Source organism: Hydractinia symbiolongicarpus, chromosome 1 (assembly GCF_029227915.1).
Source record: "Hydractinia symbiolongicarpus strain clone_291-10 chromosome 1, HSymV2.1, whole genome shotgun sequence".
Taxonomy (NCBI): Eukaryota; Metazoa; Cnidaria; class Hydrozoa; order Anthoathecata; family Hydractiniidae; genus Hydractinia; species Hydractinia symbiolongicarpus.
The window spans coordinates 24,043,785-24,065,778 of NC_079875.1; the positions used below are offsets into that span (position 1 = coordinate 24,043,785).

General features: G+C 34.6%; 1 protein-coding gene and 1 pseudogene across 1 annotated transcript; both read left to right on the plus strand.

Moving 5' to 3' along the window:
• The window catches only part of LOC130647666 (laminin-like protein epi-1), a 29,901-nt pseudogene extending 21,086 nt beyond the window's left edge, over positions 1-8,815 (plus strand).
• Positions 8,816-9,470: 655 nt separating this feature from the next.
• On the plus strand, positions 9,471-21,770 carry LOC130647678 (vacuolar protein sorting-associated protein 33B-like). The gene is made up of 24 exons (XM_057453618.1): positions 9,471-9,605; positions 11,372-11,449; positions 11,764-11,844; positions 11,942-12,003; positions 12,377-12,426; positions 13,281-13,348; positions 13,855-13,900; positions 15,447-15,541; positions 15,778-15,882; positions 16,066-16,162; positions 16,279-16,356; positions 16,502-16,575; positions 16,961-17,047; positions 17,518-17,611; positions 17,929-18,003; positions 18,470-18,534; positions 18,770-18,824; positions 19,080-19,126; positions 19,255-19,326; positions 19,753-19,794; positions 20,334-20,438; positions 20,643-20,736; positions 20,953-21,063; positions 21,516-21,770. Exons 2-24 carry the CDS (start codon positions 11,375-11,377, stop codon positions 21,587-21,589), a joined length of 1,752 nt encoding a protein of 583 aa, XP_057309601.1. The 5' UTR covers positions 9,471-9,605; positions 11,372-11,374; the 3' UTR covers positions 21,590-21,770.
• Positions 21,771-21,994: the final 224 nt, after the last annotated feature.

Below are 21,994 nucleotides of genomic sequence, written 5' to 3' on the forward strand. Positions count from 1 at the left end.
CACTAGATCCAGTAATATTGCCATTGTGTTTATTATCTTCTTTTTTTAACACAGCATTTAAACTCACCATCCACTTTCAATGGTTGTATTGGAAATATGAAACTGAATGGTGAATATATATCTTTGCTTCCATTGATGGGTCCATCAACTACAGCACATTTACAAGTGTGTGGTGGCCGAAAGAGGTACTATACTCTTTGTAATGGTTTTGATGTTTGATCTGTTTATATTGTTTGATATAGAACATGAGGTACTTTAAATAGGAAACAGCTACAATTTTATGAAAAAACGGACCCTAACCCTAACGGGTTATTGTCAATCCATTGCAACCATTCCTTTTAAGTTTTTGTTCACTCGCTGCTTATTATATACACGTTTTACTTTCCTCACCAGCTTAGATAAATTCATTATTTTTATGTTTAAGGGAGATGCAGTTTTACAGCCCAGGTGCTAGCTTTTACGGTTCTGGCTACATTGTGCAAGATATGGAAAAGTTTAGTTTGCTTGGTGATTTTGACATTCAAATGGAATTTCGTTCTTTTAAGAAGAATGGTACAGTGTTAGCTGTGCAAGATGCTGGAAAGGTTAGAGATGGTTGTCTTCTTATGCTTCCTTTCCTTTTATTATATTGTTCGTTTATTCGTAGCTACTTCCAAAATTTAAAGGCCTACTCTAAGCCTCATGTGAATTTAAAAAGAATTCAAACAAGAGTTTTGAATAAATACTCCAAGCATGACGATATTAAAACGGTGTTGCTTTGCGCGTACTTCTTGCGTAGCAGTTGTCGCCGTCCACGATCGCTGACATAGATTAGGATGACTATGTTGTCAGCAAGAACTGCAAATTGACCCACAGCTCTTCGTGTCCCAATTTGCTAATAAGGCGCGCAAATGAGTTATCACTTTCCTGGAAATATTTGGAAAAAGAAAGTTGTTCTGGAAAATTCTGGAATTTTAATTGAAGTTCTCCTGAAAATTTTTCTGGAAAACTTAACGTTGACTTAAATTTTTGCGAATTGAGATATTTTAATCTTTACAAAAATTTGAAATTTTGCACGGTTTGCTGCTTTATCCTGGACTCATCCTAAAATCTTGAACAATTTAAAAAAAAAAAAAAACAGGAAAAATGCCGTAAAAACTCCTGGAATGTCCTGGATATAGATTTTAATTGTTTTTGACCACTATCTATACTTGTGACGGATTTCTTGTTTCTCCTTGCAAAATATTTTATTTAATATAAGTATTGTTTTTTATTATACTCACGTTTTTTTACAGCATTTTCCAATATTCATCCAACTGTCAGAAGGGCACGTGGTCACGTCTTATGCACGAAACGATTCCTCAACATCGATCACTTTTAGAAGTCAATCTTTTGTTGCTAATGGTAACTGGTATCGGCTCCGTGTTAATAGTATCCATGGCAACATTAGTATGATGCTTATGTACGAAAGCGTGCTGATTGAAAGTATGACCTTCCCTATTGTTGAACGTGCAAGGATGGAGGGTGTTTATGTATATTTGGGCGGTTTGAACGACTCTTCCACGCAGAGGTAATTGCAAACAGTGTCTAGTGAATTTCCCGAGTGTAACTCTCCCAAGCAAGTAAAATTTTAAATTTCCATCAGCTTGCAGCAGAATTTTCCTTTTAATAGCTTTAAACTCAACGAAACGTTAACCAATGAAAACTATCCTCCATAGTAAAAGTTGCACCACACATCATTAATTGCAACGCGAACCATCAAAGCTAGAATGCAAGAAAAATATCCATTATTTTACGAACTGTGCTAGTTCTTTTGTGTTATTTTGCCTCTCTAGTTTCGCTGGATGCATGCGATCGTTTAATATGTCTAATGGTACTCACACAACATCTCGATCCTTCATTGGGAGGGCATCACACGGAGTACGACATGATGGTTGTTTACAGAAGGTAAAGTTTGCTGTGAATATTTGTGCAACATCTAAGATTGTATTTAGTAGTGGTCATCAGAGAACATTAAGTGTTGTTAGATAACCACGTGGCTAAGAAGGAGAGTAAATTTCTACTTTCTCCCTTCTCCTTCACATTTTGACCTATTTAAAATTTTATTAACACGACAGCGATTGGTCAGAGTGAATAGGCGGCTATCTCATTGGAGCGTTCAGCATGAAGCCTAGAGAAATACCTAAGTAAGAATTGGTAGGGATTTTATTTTGAACTAGAAATATGAGCTTAGTCTTTCTTTTCTGTTAGGTTAGAAAAGGCGTTCACTTCTTCAACGATGGTTTCTCCCATTTACACATGAGCATATCGAAACTTTCTCAGATACAATTCACTTTCAAAACATTGCTTGCTAGCGGTGTTATTTTATCACATCAGAGTGAGGTAAGCATTTAAATTTAAGTTTTGGTCCCAGTTAATATATTGGTACCTTATTTGTTCTCCGACTGACCTTTCTCCTGATATTAACAGAGCGAAGAAGGCCGGCAGGACTTTCAAAATGCATGTATCGAGCTTCCATGTCTGTCTGTCTGTCTGTCTGTCTGTCTGTTTACGTGCTTGTCTATATACCTGCCTGTATGTTAATTTGGTCACTTTGTTGTAGAACCTCCTGCTATATATCACTCTTTTCCATGGCAATATTTATGTTCAAGTGAACAATTCAGCCGTGTATTCTACAGACCAGACAATAAATGATGGTTCATACCATGCAGTGACGATAGATTTCAACGATACAACGTAAGTCTGTAAAATAACTTTGTTGGATTCTGATGCTGTTTCTTTGGAAACATTCAGCGTGTGCTACTCACATAGAATTCTCAAAATCATATTGGATTGTGTATGTATTACACTTTCTGGCATATAGGTAGTCAGCTTGCTATATCGCTGTCAATTGTACAGACGAACAACTTTTAAATACCTAAAAATATAGCAAGAAGACAAAACATTAGTTTGTATGTTATATACCTTAAAAGAATTAATTTTTGCGGGATTTGACAATATTTTTCTTTCGTAATTTTTACCTGCAGAGGACATACAGTAAGAAGTGTTGAATTGGAAATTTTATTTATTTATAGAATGCTAAAAAAAAGAAAGAATAATTAGTGCAAATCAGATTTTTCGCGGCAACTAATTTTCACGAAAGTGGGGCAAAGTTAAGTTCCGGGGTATAGTGGGGCGAGTGTAGTCCTAGGGGGGGAGTGAAAAATACCCCATAACTTCCCCTGTATTAGATTATAACTTATAAAACTTGGTACAGATAATATTTGTCATATGACATTAAAAATGCTGACTATCAACATTTTTTTGCTGACGTCAGCGTTTTTTTGAATTTGTGTAGTAATTATTGAAAATAATGTTAATTTTAATAATTAAATAAACATTTTAGCTATTTTGGCTTAGTTTTAAATCCTTTGAGGAGCCAACGTAACAAATATTATTTACATTTGAAAATGGCAAATATATATGCACACCTGGTTAGAGACATAGATCATAGATTGATTCTGTATGTTTTTTTGGAGAAATGCTTACAATCAATGAGAAAAGCATATAAAAATTATTGACAAGCAACGCAGGTATCAAAGTTTTAGTGAAACCTAAAAAAAAAGATGTGTAAGTGGGCTTCCCTAGAATACAAAATAACGCCCATAGGCGTCAAAAGGCGGTAAAAGCAAAGGGCGTAAGTTATTTGAAAAACTTTAGACATATAAACCTAAATGTTAACATTTTAAGTCCATTATAATAATTGAAACAGTGCCTTTTAAAATGGGCGTGGCACACCACCTGCTGTAAATTTTTGGAATTTTTTTCTCCTATATTTCTGATCCAAAATGATAAAAAGTCAGCTACTAAGAGTTTCAGGGTAATGCCATTTATGGTTCTAGAGTTATTACCGAAAGTATGCCAGGTAGGGCATTTTTTCTACCTGGCCTGAATTGGGTAGGTACACACTTTTAATGGACTTATAATTATCCACATACATTTATATACATATTCATATATTATGTAGTTATGTCAGTCAGTGGATAGATTATTTTTATGGGGTTACTTTCTCACGTTTAGTTTGCATGTTAACATTGATAATGGCAGAGTCACCGTGAGTTCTCCATTATTGACTGAATCTTTTCAACTCAATGGGAAAGTGGTGATTGGACGAAGTAAAATTTCCATGACAACCGCAGTACCAGTTATGAATGGATTTGTAGGAGATTTCGAAAGTTTTTCTTTTAACAATATAAGGTATTCAAAGTACTCCCTCGTAAAGGCTTTAGGAGCTGTAATTTTTGCATGAAAAAGTCAAAATATATATTTTTCACTATGTAACGTACAATAAGCATTGTACCTAGTGCACGAAGTTAGAAAAACTCTTTTTTTACCATACTGATAGATTGGCAATCAATTTCAGCTTTTTTTGCTGTGAAGTCGTTTGCTTTGTGTGTATGTATTAGTGCTGTTCATGCAAATTTTAGTGTACTGGACGACATGGTACGAAATAGTAGTATGGTATCATTGGATGAAGTGTCTGTACCGCCAACAAAGATTCCAGTGACTAATTTACCAACTGTACCGCCCACTACTTTACCCCCACCCACCTGTGCGCCACACGCATCACCCTTGGTGTTTTCTTCTCAGTTGGATTGGATTGGATTTAATGGAGATTCCCTACTAGCTTTACATCCTAAAGACGGCAATTCCCTGCTTTCTTATTTTCACATCGAGTAAATTTCTATTATTATTATTTTAAAACTGGTTGCTGCTGTCGTTGTTGTTGTTGTTGTTGTTGTTGCTGTAGTTGACGTTGTTGTTGTTGTCGTTGTTGGCGTTGTTGTTGTTGTCGTTGTTGTTGTGTTGTCGTTGTTGGCGTTGTTGTTGTTGTCGTTGTTGGCGTTGTTGTTGTTGTCGTTGTTGTAATTTTCGTTGTTTTTAGACTTATTGTCGTTGTGGTTGTTGTTGTAGTTGTTTCGTTGTGGTGGTTGTTGTTGTCGTTGTTGTCGCAGTTGTTGTCGTAGTTGTTGTCGTTGTCGTTTTCATTGTTTTTGTTGTTGTTAATACATAATTGCTTTAATTGTGTAGCCTTGTTATCACGATTGAGTTTCGTTCGATCTTGGCAAACGGTGTTTTATTTTACGCCTCCAACAACAACAACACACACCTGCAGTACATATGTATTGAATTAGCTGACGGGAAGTTAGTGTATCACTTTGATGCAGGAAACGGCATGGTGAAAATGACCACGGAACGGGTATACAATACTGGCCAATGGTTTAAGGTATGGTTTTTCTATTTAATGTAAGACAGATTTTTGCTATTTCAGAAACACTAATACGACTTTTGAGTCGAAAGCTTAAATCCCAATCCACTGCGTATTCTCTCATAGGTGTATGCGATTCGTATTATGCAATTTGGTGCCATCTTGGTGTCAGAAACGCAAGAATACCACAACGCTATTAACGGAATTGGCGAAAACAAAATGCTTCTATCGCTCCCCTTGTATTTGGGCGGTACACCCGTCGGAGTTGACACCTCCATGCTGCATGTAAGTGTAATTTTGTTGGAAAAACGACGCGTAGAGCGCAGTTAGGGGAAGTAGCGGTAGCCTCTTATCTTGTGCACCTGCAGGATGCACAACTAATTTGGAAAAGAGGCCTTTGAAGCTGCGTTTTATTACGTGTTCCACTTATATTTTTGTAGTTAATTTATCTATTTTCATTATTTTTTATTTTTTGTCAAATAAATCAAACATCAAGTGTAACGAAACTAAATAATAATTAAATAATATTCGCAACTTCTGATTTTATGTGTTATTAGGATTTGGAGTTTATATCTGATTGAGGCTTGTTGCACCTGGAAAGCTGTAAATTTTTTATTATTTTTTAATTTAAAGGATTCTAGAAATTATTTATATTATAATGCCCGTATACGTCCGTCAGTCCGTCACGCAAAATGGTAGCTTAGCTGCGACGGGCGAACCCGTGGATTTTTCCACGGGCTAACGACTAGTATAATATAATTATAATAATTAAATAATATTTTAGATTTTTTAAAGAATATATATTCTTTAACGATTTCCATCTGTCCTTATAACACTATATCTATAAGTTATCAACCCTAATATGTCTGCTCCCTGGTTCATTGACCGTTTTCTTTCTTTTATAGAATCCGTCAGGTAAATCATTTTGGGGATGCATACGGAAATTTGAATTGGCTAGACGAGATCAAAGTTTCCTTTTCAAATTACGGTATGGTTTTATGTATGAGTTCTTTTACATACAAACAGACAGACAGACAGACAGACAGACAGACAGACAGACAGACAGACAGACAGACAGACAGACAGACAGACAGACAGACAGACAGACAGACAGACAGACAGACAGACAGACAGACAGACAGACAGACAGACAGACAGACAGACAGACAGACAGACAGACAGACAGACAGACAGACAGACAGACAGACAGACAGACAGACACACAGACAAGCAGGTAGGTAGGTAGGTAGGTAGGTAGGTAGGTAGGTAGGTAGGTAGGTAGGTAGGTAGGTAGGTAGGTAGGCAGGAAGAAAATACGTTATATTACTTATCCGTTATTCACTGGGAGTTTATTGGCGTCATTTAAATATTCAAATTGCATTATCAGACCTGTGACGAAATTGTGTTATTACGGCTTTGGATTAATTCTTTGTGGAAAATCATTATTTTTTGCATAACATGTGCACTTGTTTTCCGTATGATGGTTTTTATTGAAAATTTTTCGTCCTTTTTTTAATATCGAAATTCCGTCTGTCGGTATTCGGTCTGATAAATAGGGTGATGCGGATTTTCCGACTTTTTTTTAGTAAATTAAAGTGGGCGGAAAAATTTGTGAAAATTTGTGACCATTAAAAAAATAATTTAGGGTAGCAAAAAAGTTGAAAAAAGAAAGCGCGGACAAGTTGAGCGAGTAATTTTGTGGCAACAACGAAGTCAAATTTGAATTTATTTCTATTTCAATATTTTTGACATTGAGTACAGAGAGAAAACGCTGGTTACTTTAATGAACGCACATTTGTCAACGAGACTTCCCTTTTGGATAAATAAAACCTTAAAACAAACAACAGTTAAATTCTCAAGAGGGACGCCCGTAAACACATAAATGCTCTTATAAGCGTAATTATGCCCATATATGGGCAATCTCTAGCACTATTGATTTTTTTATAATTAATTAGTAACGCTCGATTAACAGTGCGATGACTTTTGCGTAATATAAGTATGCCTTGTAAATCAACTGACGTTCATGTTCGCGTGGGTGAGTTGGAAGTTACTTTTCAGAGTTGGTTTTTCGGTTTTTAAAAATTTGCGCCTTAGTAATGTTTCTTTTTTTGTGATTTTTTCAATAATCTTATTTTCTCTTTTATTTTAAACAGGGAACATCAACATGTAAATGCATCTCGCAATTTACGCCGATGTTATGTCAAGGTTGAACCGCAAGTTTCGTTTCGAGCGAATGGCTACGCCTTAATCGATCCAGCTGTTTCAACTTCTTCTTCGTTTAAGTTGCGACTGAAGATAAGAACGACCATGTACAGCGGAATATTGTGGCACTTGTCGAACGGGACGAGAGATTTGTATCTAACGCAACAGTTTGGCAAGGTAAGGGCGTGTATACATGGAATAAGAGTGCCCGTATTTACTTGCGCACGCATCTAAATGATTACGTAATGCCCGATGCGCGCGCAGAAATGGAGGTAAAAATGTGAACAAACTAAGCGGAAAAGTTACCTCCATTTCTGCGCGCGCAGGAAAAAACGGCACTATGATTTGTATTTAGTGAGAAGCCCTGGCTGTCTTGAAAAGGTTTTTTCTTCATACCAGAGATGTGTAAAAAGAAACGTTGACGTTTTGGTGCTTTGTTGTAATTTACGAGCAGCTCCTAACATTTTTAAATTTTCTTTCCAGCTCCAACTTGTTTACAAAGATCAGTCGGCGAGTGTCGCTCTTGTTTCGTGGATCGATCGTAACACACGGCGTAACATTTCATTTTCGCTGTGCGATGGAGCATGGAAAATAATTGATGTTGATCGTATCGGAAGTTTCTTCCGTTTGTTTGTTGATGGGATTATGTATGTGGCAACCAGTCCGTTTAATGTCGAGGTGCATGGCGCTTTGTATATCGCAGGTAAGATTTTCTAGGGATCTCATTTTTCTCCAACGAAGTTTTGTATTATAATTAACGCGTTGCTTTTAGAAATCTTTTTTATTCCAAGATTATACTCAAGCGATTTCTAGTATCGTTATATACCGTGCAACCTGCAAATTATAGCTTCTTAATTTTTAGGTTCTCCCAAACTGAAATCAACGGGGTTTATTGGTTGCATACAGGAAGCAAAATTGAATGGTACTCTCCTCGATTTTTCACGTTCCGTTTCGACAAGAAATATGGTCGTGGGATGTTAATCTAAACAAGATTATCTGGGCACGAGGTGGTGTAATCATCTGTAATCTAACTAACTTTACTTGCACCCTCCGTTTTTTGGTTTAATCCTTTCTCCATTCTTCCCTTTCCCTCCAGTCGCCATTGTGTCGTCAGTTAATGCCAACATGCTGCACTTTTTCAAATCGAGCTTTGCTAACAGACCTGACGTTTTCCTTCATCAGAATTTCGTGTGTTTGCCACGAGAATTTCATCACGACGCCTCAAACTTTTCACCACAAGCTGATACGATTTTTTTCTTCTATTTTTAACGTTTTTAACTAATATCTAATCAACTTTTAAGAGATTTTTGTAATTTATATTTTTATTTTATTGCTAAATTTACTGTAACAGTTTTTATGAGAATTAATATAATGACTGCATGATAATCTTTGATTTCCCTTTTAATTCATCCTCATCTTCAGGGTTTGTTGCCGCTGCTTATTGCCTCAATGTCAAAAAGGAAAAAAAAACTGGGAACAAGGTTGTTTTTAATATATCTCCCCAATGCAACTCGTCAAAAATCTAAAGTAGCCTACGCCTAAAGAACGTAAATTAGGGCCTAGCCTCTCCCTGGTTGTGATGTCCTGTTTCTTAGGTGGTCACCACTTTCATTTAAGCTATTTTGCTTTGTGGTGATCTCCCTTCAATAGACTTATTTACAACAATACTTATATAATCATTTTTCTATAAAATCATATACTTTTTGTCTATTGATTAATAAATAAATCACTTACTAGTTAAGAAAATGTCGTGAAAAGAAAAACTCTAATAAAATTCCTCGCTTACTGAAATTCCGAATATGCGCACCCGAGATTTGTTTTCTAGAATTTAATGTCATTATCAAAATGAAGACATTTCTGGAAGGCGAGGTTTAAAAATTTCTTACATGTCACCATTGTGGGTCCTCTACGTCGCACTAAAAATGTTTACACCTACTCTTATCGCGTGTCGACGACCCCACCCCTTGTATATCCCCCACGAGTTCTGCACACGCGCTTCTTCTCTCCACCCCAATACGCTTCCCGCCTGTGCGTGGCGTTATAATTTCTGTGTTTTGGAGATTACCACTTTCATTTTCTAAAATATAAATGGTGGCTGTGAAGCGAGATTTGAATTAAGAATAGAAGCTTTTTTATCTCGGAAAATCGTTTATTTGTAGAGCCAGCTCAGTTGTGGGTAGGTTTATTTTATGTATTTCTATTTAAGCACTAGCTTTGGTGAATTTTTTTTTTGTAGTTTGCTAGTTTGCTTACTACTGGAGAATAGATGGAAAACCAGGAATATTTTTAAGAAATTAACGTTTATTTACTGAATAACTTTTATTGCTACTTTAGAAGTGATACATTCTTCTAGCTATATAATATTTAAGTTACCTAGCTATCGATAGGTAATTGATAAGAGTGACCATCATTTGTAATTTGAATATATGTTCAAACTAAATAAAATATTGCAAAACTTATAAATCATCATCATTCTCGGCTTAACGTCCGTTTTCCATGCTAGCATGGGTTGGACGGGGTATATTAATGGTATAGTGGTATAGTGTATTCTGACAATAATTTCAGGTTACAACAACCTCTAGGGTCAGCTCATAATAAATAGATAAAAAAAAAAAAAAAAAAAAAAAAAACAGAAAATAAAAATAATTAAATAATAAACTCCCTGGACAAGAATGGAAGCTCGGTAAAGAACATGGATAAGATTTGAATAAACCTTATAGCGGCTACCTAAAAGCAATTGAACAAGGAGGCTTCTCAGTCAATTTGAGTAAATACATTTACACTGCGATTTCGAATACATCTGTGTACCAGGCATGAAATACTATGATTTTAAATTTTTAATACTTTTGAAAATGTAATTGGTAAAATATTTAACTTTGCTTTAGATTATAAATAAAATTTGAAAAAATGGCAATTAAAAAAAAAAAAATTAATGACCCTCTTCCAATCTGATCTAGACTGTGTTAGATCTAAACTCAACTTCCTCTGTATAAAGTCTGTCCTTATAACCTCCTGCCAAGTCTTACTTGGTCTGCTTCTGGGCTTTGCCCAAGGACCTATCAAGTCACAAAGATTATACAAAATTCAGATATATATATACATACGACACAACTGCGTGGCAGACAGAAAGATGCAGAAAGTTGCTGAAGAAAGGTCTAATTTCCGCCCATTTTTTTGTACGGAAACATTTTTGCGGCTTTAAACTATTACCGAGTGTAGATAGATAACTTCTGATTGAAATATATTGATATAAAGTCGTAATGATACCTTATAAGGACCCCTCTTCTACATGGTGCCACGCAATTGTAAAAGCCGGAAGGGCTTACTGCATAAAATGTAAACATTTAAAAAGGTCTATAGCTAGCTACATCAAAGGGATCACATGGACAAAATGATTGTCCCCACTACATGCTTTTTCATACCCCCCCCCCCCAGCCCCCTCCATTCCTCTTACCAGCTTAATAACTTTTCATAAAATCAAAAAGAATGTATGCAACGATATTGCAAATTAGTTCTGCAGGCAAACTTGTTGTGAGGATGCAAACCCATCAATAAGAAAATAACACCCGAGCAATCAATCACCCCCGAAAGGTTACAATAATTTAAACTGGCCGAGTAATCTGAATAAATAGAATAAGTTTATGAACGCATATTTTATCACAAAGTCTTTTTTATTTATTTTATCTTGTCTTTTTTTTTATATTCTTTTTATTGTAAATAATAAGAAAGAGAACATTGATTTCCATGTAAGATGATTGCTCAGCTAGAAAAACTTTTTTGTGAGTTGGGGGAGCAATTAATGGTTCAGCTAGTTTTTCATTTCTCAGGATTGGACGATCCTTTGCGTGAGTAAGAGCAATTGCTCTCCTCTTATTGATATACCTGAAGATGTTACAGATGTTGTAAGTTTCTTTTCTGATAAGTTTTTTTACTTGGTTTTAGAAAATGAATACTGACTATCCAGATTTATCCATATTTAAGCAATTCGCTCAAGACAATCTTAAAAGTCATCTGAGATCGGTATGTAACAGCTAAATAAACTTACAGCATTTATTGTGATATGTTTGTAAATTTTTTAGCTCAAATCATTTTTTTTGTATTTTTGCTTACATGCTTACAGTGAGTTTCAGAACAATTAGGATTTTGTCAATATCAAGAATTATATTTGCTAAAATGCTCCCTTTAAACTTCAAGATTAACAAAATAAGAGGGAAATTTGAAAAAATGTAAGATCATTTTGAGGCTTCATTTTTAGAAGGTTAAGAAAATGTTTTCTTTTAAATTGAATGTTCTTGTCTAAAAAATGTTTAATGTTTTTTTTTCTTTTTGTGCAGTTGGATGGCAAAAAAGATCTTTTAATTGATGAAGAATTAATGAAACCTCTTGATCATATTACGGGTGTAACCTTTTTAAGGGTAAGCATGGTTGGACTGCATGTTTCTGTTGTGTTCCCAGCATTGCAATGTTTTAACAACCATGTCAGAAACAGTAAAACCTTTTATTTTAATGCAGGCACATGGTGTAGAAAAAATATATAAATTGCAGCCAGGTGGAATTGAACAAGGGTGTGATCAGTAAGTTTGTGTTTTTTAGAAGATGGCTTTGTTTTTTTCAATTATATAGCCATTATAGATGACTTGTCAATGTTTACAAAAACTTATGAAACTTTGATGATTTTTTTGTGCAAGCGCTAGCGTTTTACAAAAGCAGGACCATATTGGGGTCAAAATCATTAATGAAATTCATACAGATTTTGCTTCTGTTGTTTTAAATAAAACTGGCTGAATTATCAAGCTTATATTTTCAGCTAAGGTAATTGTGTTGTCAGATTGTTAAGCAAGTCAAAAAATACTTAGGTGCCCTAAAAGCTAAATCTGATATAGTGGATGTTCTACTATAAGTTCTGCTGTTATTGTTTTTTTATATAAACAAGTTTGTTTTTCACAGGAGGATATTTATTGTTCGTCCATATCCTGATCGCATGAAATTGATAGCTGGTAAGTTTCATATACTGTAACTGCAAGATTGTTTCTTTAAAATATGAGAAGTCATAATGCTAATTTGACTGTGTGCCCTTCTCCCTGGCTGATTCAATTGACCTTCAACATATAGTTACTAGGTCATTTTTGACATTTGGAAAAACATTGGTTAAATTAAGACAAGATGAGTTGCTTTTCTGTTTTGCAGCTGATAAGAGGTACAGTGCAGCTGCAGCACCCACTCAATATAGTCTGTAGTTGTAAAGCTCAATGTGGGTCTATACTGATGTTTAGCCTAAGTTCTAGATTGTATTGTTTGTTGGTGAACAAAGTATTTATCTTTTATCTTAACAAACAACTATGTCTTTCATGAGGCTAAAAACTAAAATCAGCAGATATGTTGCATAAGCTAGCTGTAATTTTGAACATCTTAACTGGGGTATTTTGCGATTTGTGAATTTTTTGTCTGCAAATTAGTTTCAAAATCTTTTAGCATCGTGTGTGAAAATTAGTGCACTCAAAATGCAATTGTAAGTAAACCCAGAAGTTACTACTACTTGCTTGCTAAATAGTCGTGATATAGGTCCAGATCTACATTAAAGCGAACGCTATTGCTATAATGTTATTTCAAGGTTTTTTTATTATCCACTCAGGGTCTGTTTAATAGTAAAAAGTACGAAAAAAATTAAGAGTTTGTTTTTACATTGCATGTCAAGTAACAGCTAAGGCAGGAATTGTAAATAAGTAGGGTTTGACAAAATAATTTTTATACTATTGACGCTAATCTTTAATTTTTAATCTTTAATTGCCTTTCTCAAAGATTTATTCTGGAATACTTTCGTATGTATACGATGTGGTCTGTTTAAATTTAGAAAGCATTAATTTTGATAAAAGCAAATCTGTTAGAAGGAAGTACCATGTTATCCTTACACCAAAAAAGGTGAGCAAAGTTTCCTTCTGCTTCTTCATCTTTGTATAGGGAATAGAGATAAAAAATAAAAGATAAAAATGGCTATACTAGTAAGATTTGTTAAGTTATCATTTTGTCAAACCATTTCTGACTGCTTCAGGGTGGCAACCGGCTGTACGAATGTAAATATTGTGGTGAGGAGCATAAATACTAATTTTAAGCATCTTTATGTGTAAAAAACCTTTGATGCCAGAAAGATGATGACAAACAGGGAAAAGTAAAAAAATGTCTGAAAGATTTCAAAATCATAGTTGTATGCTGAGCTTTAAAATTTATTTGATAGATTAGCAAACAGCTTCTACTCTATATTGATTCAAGTAAACATCTTCACACAATAAATTGATTCATTTTAGTTTTGAGGTTAAATCGGGCTTTTGTTACTGTAATATTGTGAAAATAATGTTTTTAGGATATAAAAAGCTTTTTGAAGGTTATATACTTATATTGATGAATTAATGGCAAAACTGTTTTTCTAGTTATCCACATGTGAACTAATATTGGAACAGGAAGGAATATTCGGTGGTAAATATGTATCTATTACTTTGCTGTAATGCCTTCATTAAGCTTCATTGATCATTAAGCTTGATTGAGCTACTAGACTGGGCACTAATTTAAGGCGGTCTTATACTGTCAAGCATATAGATTCAACTTTTTTAATATTCCTTTAACCACAAGGCAACACGAGAAATTATTTAACTCTTTTAAAGTGTGCTAAAGGAAAATCAACATTTGAACAATTTATTCAATGTCATGCTTCCATGTTTAACAAAAGATGTTGCAATATTTTTTAATCCTTTGAATAAGCACTCAGGTGCTTATTCAGAGTTTACCGCGAGAAAATAAGTTGATTTACCTAATTATTATGTGAAATTATAGATGCTGAGAAACTATTGCTGATAATGGATCAGAATAACTATAAGTATACACAATGTCATGCATTAAATAGTATAGTTATCAAAACTTCTAAGTAAAAAAATCTTGAGAATCTGTCAAGATTTTTCATAAAAATTACAGTACCAATCACGAGTAACTATACACGAGTATTAAACTACGGGTACGAGTAATTTCTCCCGTGGGTATTCCACGAGTACGCGACGAGTATAATGCGCGTACGAGTACGTCAAAAAAAGCATTTAGGTAACATATGTAAATAGCAAAAGGTTTCCTCATCAGTGAGAAATTAACTATATAATTTCAAAGTTATAAAGAGCCATTACAGCAACGTATACATTTTTATGTAAACTAAAGAGAATTTGCTGCAACATAAAAAAAATTATGTAAAATAAAATGTTATTTTTTACGACGCGAATTCGAATTTTTAAGTGCTTATTCAAGAAGATTCTTATTTGAGGGGAGGCTTTTTCAAGAGGAGACTTATTCGAGGGTTGTTGATGCCAAGTTTACATATTATTATCTGAAATTTTTGTCAAATATTGTCATATTAATTTTGAAATTTGCACAGCACTACTATATGCTAAAAATGTTTCAGCTAAAAAATTACAGAAAATAGATCACCTCTAGAAAAAGCATGATTGCTTTATTTTTTCTGCAATAAAAATAATTTTGTTTTCATTGTGGATCATGTGTTTTCCAAAATATTAACCCTATCCCTGCTTAGCTATATTTGGAGGCTCCTTAATGCTGGGGCTGGGGAGGGAGGGAGGCTGATTACCCCTTCCTCTGTAGTTTCTAAAGTTAGGAATTATACAAAAGTTAGGAATTATACATGAAACTTACCACCACTGTTGCCCGGGCCTTAAGTAACATCTTGGTCAAAAATGTTGCTGATCTCTGCATTTTTTTAACAAATTTGCTGAAATGAGTAAAAATCGGCTTAAATTTGAGATCATTTGTATAATAGCTTGGTATTTAGTCACTTGACTTGCAATATATAATAAGAAATCATCTAAAGATTTTAATGATTTTTTTTTAAAAAATCTACAAAATTTTTCTTACCTTGAGAAAATTTTCTAGAAAATTTAGGCTACTACCTCCACCACCAAGCACCAGCACCTTTTTTGCACTTTTTGCAAGGACACAAAGATTAAGTTATTATTTTTATGTTCAGATGTCACAATTGATGAATTTCAATTGGACATGATCCCTTTGGATGTTGATTTAATGTCGTTTGAGATGCCATTATGTTTTAAGCAGTTCTTCCTAGTAAGTCTTATTATATATTGAAGTTAAACTTATTCCTTGTTATGTTTTCTCCGTTTTGCTTGAGACAAGTCCTCCGTCACTTGTCTCAGTTTTAACTGTGAACAAAAACTTAGGCTGTCAATTTTTAAAAGTGAATACGCTGCACCACACATCACACGCATTGAAGTGTTTTCTAACAAATATATTTGACCAGTATTTTGACTACACAATGACACCGAAAAAATTATGTTTTACAGGATGACGACATGACGTGGTTTCATACCATCGCTCGAGCAATTTGTGGAATGCAAAGCATGTTTGGTGTGATTAGCAAAGGTTACTGCATTGGTGCTAAGTCCAAGGTATGCTACTCACTTGTTTACGCTTGCAGGAGAAAAATCCATATTTTGTTTGAGATAAAAGCACACTGTTCCTTATTAAGTTATGATTGTTTCTTATCTTTCATCAGAAAATATCTTTGCAAGGTATATAGGTCACTGATAAAAATGTGCAGAATATGAAATTTAGCTATTTCTCCATTGCAGATGTTATATGAGTTATTGATGACGATGATGTCAGATGACAGAGACTATCACCCACCAAATGGTTCAGAAATTGGATCGTTCTTATTGGTCGATAGAGGTATTGGCGTATTCCATATTATGAAATGTTGCTCCAGAAACAACATATTTATGGTCTGACGTCACTAATAAATTTCCGGGCTTTTGTATTGCATTGAAAATTACTGCTTGTTTTAGATGTTGACATAGTGAGTATGCTATGTTCGCAGTTGACTTATGAAGGTCTTGTTGCTGAAACGTTCGGAATAAAAAGTGGTAAGATGGCGGCGCTTTTGTTTGATTTCACTTTTTATGACATATATCTGAGCAACACATTTGATTTTGTAGAGACCGTGCTTAGTAGAAAAGTCGTGCAATGTTTAAAAAAGCCAATTCTATTGGTCCTTCATTGTTTTTGCAGGTATTGTCGAATTTGGAAAAGAAGTGACGGGTTCAGATCAAAGTGCGAGATTAAATTTGAACTCATCAGATCAAGTGTGTTTTTGTTTCGTTTGCAAGTCTTAAAACCCATAACAATCAAATTTTGTTTTCTTAAAGCCATTGTTAATTACAGTTCCAATCAGTCATTGTGTGAAGTCCCCAATACTAAAAAATTCTGTAGGGAGAATAAAAATTAATGGGGAGAATGAAAGTGGCTTCACAAAATGAATATTATGGTTCGACCATTTCAATTCTGTGTGCATTCGAATACTCCGTTATACTTGTTTTACCTTTGTGACCATGTCCTTTCTTTATAGTATTATTAAGGGAAAATCCAGGAGTTTTCTTGTGTATAATTTGACAATATAACCTGCTAATAGATGATACCGCTGAGTAAGATTTGTCTAACTATCTCTGCTTCTAAATATCTCTACTTCAGGTATTTTTGGAGATTCGTGGGATGCATGTTACTGGTGTGTTTCCATTTTTAAGTCATAAGGCAAAACAACTGCAGTGTGGATACGAGGTAAATTGCAAGTACCGAGAACGACGGATTAAGCGCCCGGGGTGCTTATTTAAAAATTTTATCTTGACAGGGGTAATTTTTTTCAGACAGCAAATTTTTGAACCTCATTTTCATATTTTTATGAAAAAAAATAGAAATACAAACAAAAAATAAAGAAACACAATAGTAATAATGTAATTTTCAATTTTTTCATTTTCATCTTCATTGTCGTTAATAATAGTTATAGTAAAAATCGTTGTTTTTAGAGCAGGGGCGCTTATTTACAAGTTTTTTCCAAACTCCAGGGCGTTTATTCCACAGGTGGGCTTATTAGGCACAGGGCGCCTAATCTGTCATTTACGGTAGTGTTATTAAATTTGAATTTATTTTTCTTGTTCTTTATAACTTTTGTTTGTTTGTTTGTTTGTTTGTTTGTTTGTTTGTTTGTTTGTGTTGTGCTGGTTGTGTTGACAATTATCGCACGTATTTAGAAACGCAACCAACTTGAATCTGTGCAAGACTTCAAACAGTTCGTATCAGAGGACCTGAAAGCATTGAAGCAGCAGCACAAATCGTTGGCCTTACGTAAGAAGCCGTTATTTTGTTGATTTTAGTATTTTCTTAACTTTTTTGAACTCCCCATCCCCCCCAAAAAAAATAAAAAAAATTACAGTAGATAAACTTAGTCAGTGTGAACACTCCTCCTGTTAGACGTTTCATGTAATTCCTTTTGTCCTGCATATTCCCATGGTTATCATTTTCATTGGAACTATTTATTTCGATACAAATACAACACAAAACGCACTGTGTTAAAGACGCACGAAGTGCACGGAGTGAACTTTCGTGATTTTTACCTGCACAGACGAACGGCTAGTATTTTAATACTGTCATGATTTTTCTAGATATTGGAGCATGCGAAGCCATCTCATCGAAGAAAAATGTTGACAATTTTGAAGAGTGTTTACACGTCGAACAGTGTAATTGTTATGTTGTTAATTAAGTTATGCCATGCTCTCAGGAAACTGTTTCATGGTATTACTAAATTGAACTGTGGTATAACTAAGAAATGCTTTCTAGAATAACTGGATACCCTTCCGAAGTCAGTAATAAGGGAAAAAGCCTTTGCTGTGCTTTTATTGCATTTTGATTGATCTGTGACACTACAAAATGCAGGGCGTTGTGTTTGAAGTCCCCCTCCCACCAGTTCTGGATTTTTGTGACTCATGTTTTAAAAACCTACAGGCTGAATCCTCAACTGTGAATGAGACAACTTTGTTTTCGATCTACATTTGATGCCTTAAATTTTAATTGCGTCTGTTCTTAAACGTATGTTAGCTTTCGTCAGTGAATAACCCTCGCCGCTAACGATTCGTTTTTTCTATTCATACAGGAAATGATGTTGGAATGAAAGCTTGTTTTCTTAAGCTGATATTATTTATGTAGGTCTTCTGGAGGATGCAAGAGGTAAAGAATCCATCAATTATATTGAAACGTGTATCAATAGACAGGTTGGTGTATATAACTATTTAGGCCGGGTTTTTTTTTAGAGGGAACAGTTTTATTCTATTTTCTTTCTATGGATTTGTGTTTCACATGCGTCCTAAAGAGTTATTTTTAACTTTTTTTAAGCGGTCGCACATTTTCGAACGCTCAATCAGATTTTTCACTGGTGGCTATTTTTAGATTTAAGCAAAAAAACGGGATGCTTAGTTATGACGCGTTTAACCGTGCAAATTTTTTTAGAGACCGGAAATGCATTGCTTGCGCTTGCTATGTTTATTATCGATGTGCAAGGGAGGTAAGTGAGGCAAGTAAAGCCAACACGTAAGCTTTAAAAAAACTTAAAATAACTTATCCTTGTTACTGCGCATGTGTGTAGCCGAATGTTATCACACCAGTTGAATCTTCCCCTATCCCCTATTGTTATGGACATTTTTTTGATTTATGTAAATTTTTTGTTTGTGTTTGTTTGTACCACGTGATATATCTCGGAGTTGCGCAGTTTAGCCGCATTACCGTAGATGCGTTTGAGACATTGCTTTTTCTCTCTTAGGTATCGATACGAAAACGTATAGATCGTTAAAAAATCAATATTTACAGGTATCTTTCTAACATACTGCGTGTATGTTATAATTATACACGCGTTTCATACGCCTTTTACACGCGTTTATTCCTGGTGTACACTAATCGCTTGGTGCTGGTATCCATTTACTTTTATTTTTTTCCAGAGTTTTGGATATCACCACTCGGTCACGCTAAAAAGGCTGAAAGATATGGGAATATTTTCTGAAAGTAGTGTTGTATGTACTTAACTTCCTTTTTTAATTTGTTTCTTTGTTTGTTTGTTTGGATGTTGGGCTTGCTTTTTAGTATAGGTTCTGGTGCATGCGCGTTAGTTACGTTCCGTCTTGTTTGTCTTCCTGTGTTTTCCGCCATTTTGATTCTCTGTTTTTGTCAGCGCTCGTATGTCAGTTTACGATATTTCAACGGCACGAAGGATACTGTCTACTTTTTATGTGAGAAAACCATCATAAAATTTTACCCCCACGATTTCCAACCCTTCACAAATGTAACTAAATCTTTTATAAAATTGGTTGACATGGCTACTCACATTCCTGTGTCGCATACCCATTGTTATATTTTAACTATACTTTTTTTAGTTTTTTTGTGTTTGAAAAAAAAATGTAAAATTTAAGAATCTTATGAAAAGTAATTTGTTTTTGTAGAAAAGAAATGTTTTTCCAAAGATCAGAAAAAAGTTTAATTTGGTGAGTAAGATACATTAAATAATAAATTGACACATTTTGTTTACAAAGGCTATTATGTTATTGTATTATCAAACTAGTCGATAAAAACGTGGAAAAATCCACTAAGAAGAATAATAAAAAAGGCCAATCATTTTAATTTTGATACCTACTATATTATTCCCGCCTCTTTAATAACCCGCGTTGAATAAAACATTTTATCGTGTTTTTACGTGTAAATTTATCGAGTTTCTTCAGTATTTCCTCCGCATAGCAGTGTGAAGAGGAGCTGACAACAAATTTAAATGGTAAAATTCCATTAAAAGTTGCACGGTACAGATTTGTGCTGGATCTAATTTTATGTTTTTCACGCATTATAATCCTGTGACTTTTTAAAACTAGCTGAATTTTTTTTTTTTTTTTTTTTGAAAATAATACTAATTTGATTTTTATGCATTGAAGAAATCATTCCACCTTTCTAGTAAACTCGTTTTTATTTTAAACGGTAAAATGCTGATCTTGGAGATAATAGAGTAAATACGTTACGTCCGTATGTTCCTTAGATACCAAAAGATCCAGATGCGATCGGGAGATCATCACCTCCTAAAGACGTGGCTTATGTTTTTGGTGGAGCGTATTCGCCGTTCCTCATCAAGCTTATTGAACAAGTAATCATGTTTGTTTCACCCCTCAGTGTTTTAAAATCTTCTCAACCTCGGTTGTACGTTTGCTTGGATCACGTGTTCATGTTGTTTTGAAAATACACCTGAAACTTACCCATTAACCCCGGGGGTAAGGGCGGGTGGGGAGTTGTTCTATGCATAGACAAGATGCCACTAAAGTTCTACTTAAAATTAGTATTTCTTCTTTAGGTTATATCAAAAGGATTACTCGCGCCGTTAGAAGAAACTTTGAGATCTTTTCATATTCCCACGATGGAACACAAAACTGCCACCTCAGCAAGACGTAAGCGTATTCTTACGTAACGTTTTATATTGTTTGGTGGCGTGAAAAAAGTTCACGCAATGTCAAACCAACAGATTAGTTTGTTGTGTTGTGGCTTTGTTCTCAATGTAAAAAAGTTTGATAATAACGTTACTGTTTCCTCGTTGATCCCAAACGATAAACGTTATATTATCATTTTGTACTTGTGACATTTGACTTGTTTATTCAAATATTTAGAACATGGAAGCACGACTAAAGCAGCCGCGTATAAAACAGTGCTGGTAGTTTTTGTCGGTGGTTGCACCCACACTGAAGTAAACGCACTAAGATTTATTGGAAAACAACTAGGTAATCGGTATTTTTTTCTTCTGGATGTTGGTAAGTTGTTTATACAATAAACTGTATTACTATTCATCAAATAGCAAGCATCGTAAGCAGAACATTGTGTGTCCTGTGAAATCGAAACTTTATTCTAAAAGGGTGTTGGTCGCTTTCCAGGGGGTTGCTGGTCAGCGTTTTGTATCCAGACATGTGCCTTTGAATTTTCAGATCGCAGCGCCTTTACTTTCTTACCTTTGAAGTCAAGCTCGTTCAGACGGAAAACTTCTTTACTAACCAATATAAATTCAGAAAACGCTACCATCTTTATTGCAATGGAGATGAGTATATTGGGTACCGACGTTTAAACGCTGTGAAATGCGCCCATAAAGTTTTAAGTGGAAAAGGCGTTAAAAAGATTTTTTTGCAGCACCAGCTATTTTTTTTTCTGCTCGAAAGTCTATTGATATTCGTTTTTTTAGGATTCAAGTTCGTCATTATGACCACCGCTATTTTAACTGCAGAAGATTACCTTAAAACCATAGCAATTGGCTAAACGATATCTAAGCCATAGAGATTGGCTGAACAAATCGTTTGGGACTGTTTGCTGCTAACTGAATACTTCACTAAATAATAAGGGGTTGGGAATTACATTGTATATATTTGAATTTAGATAATTTTGTACATTTTTTTTTTCGTACTTGTACATATTTACAACTTATATCCCACAAATCAAATGATGGTTTTGTTTTACATGGAGTTCTAATGCGAGGTTGTGAAAACTGCACATGCACCAAAACTTTCTACGCATGCGCAATAGTTCCATGTCGGGTAGTTTTTGCTCACGCGGACACGAGACTTAATGTATACGGCCGTAGTTACACTTGGAAAGAGAATGCAAATTTCTTTAATGCGTTTTTATATAAATCTTTTTGCTTGCGTGGAAAGTATTTGAACTAAA

Bases quoted from the DNA above. Each gene is read 5' to 3' on its own strand.
- LOC130647678 (XM_057453618.1), top strand. From the start codon at position 11,375: ATGAATACTGACTATCCAGATTTATCCATATTTAAGCAATTCGCTCAA. The intron at 11,450-11,763 runs GTATGTAACAGC...CTTTTTGTGCAG, and splicing joins TTAAAAGTCATCTGAGATCG to TTGGATGGCAAAAAAGATCT. The intron at 20,737-20,952 runs GTAAGCGTATTC...TCAAATATTTAG, and splicing joins AACTGCCACCTCAGCAAGAC to AACATGGAAGCACGACTAAA.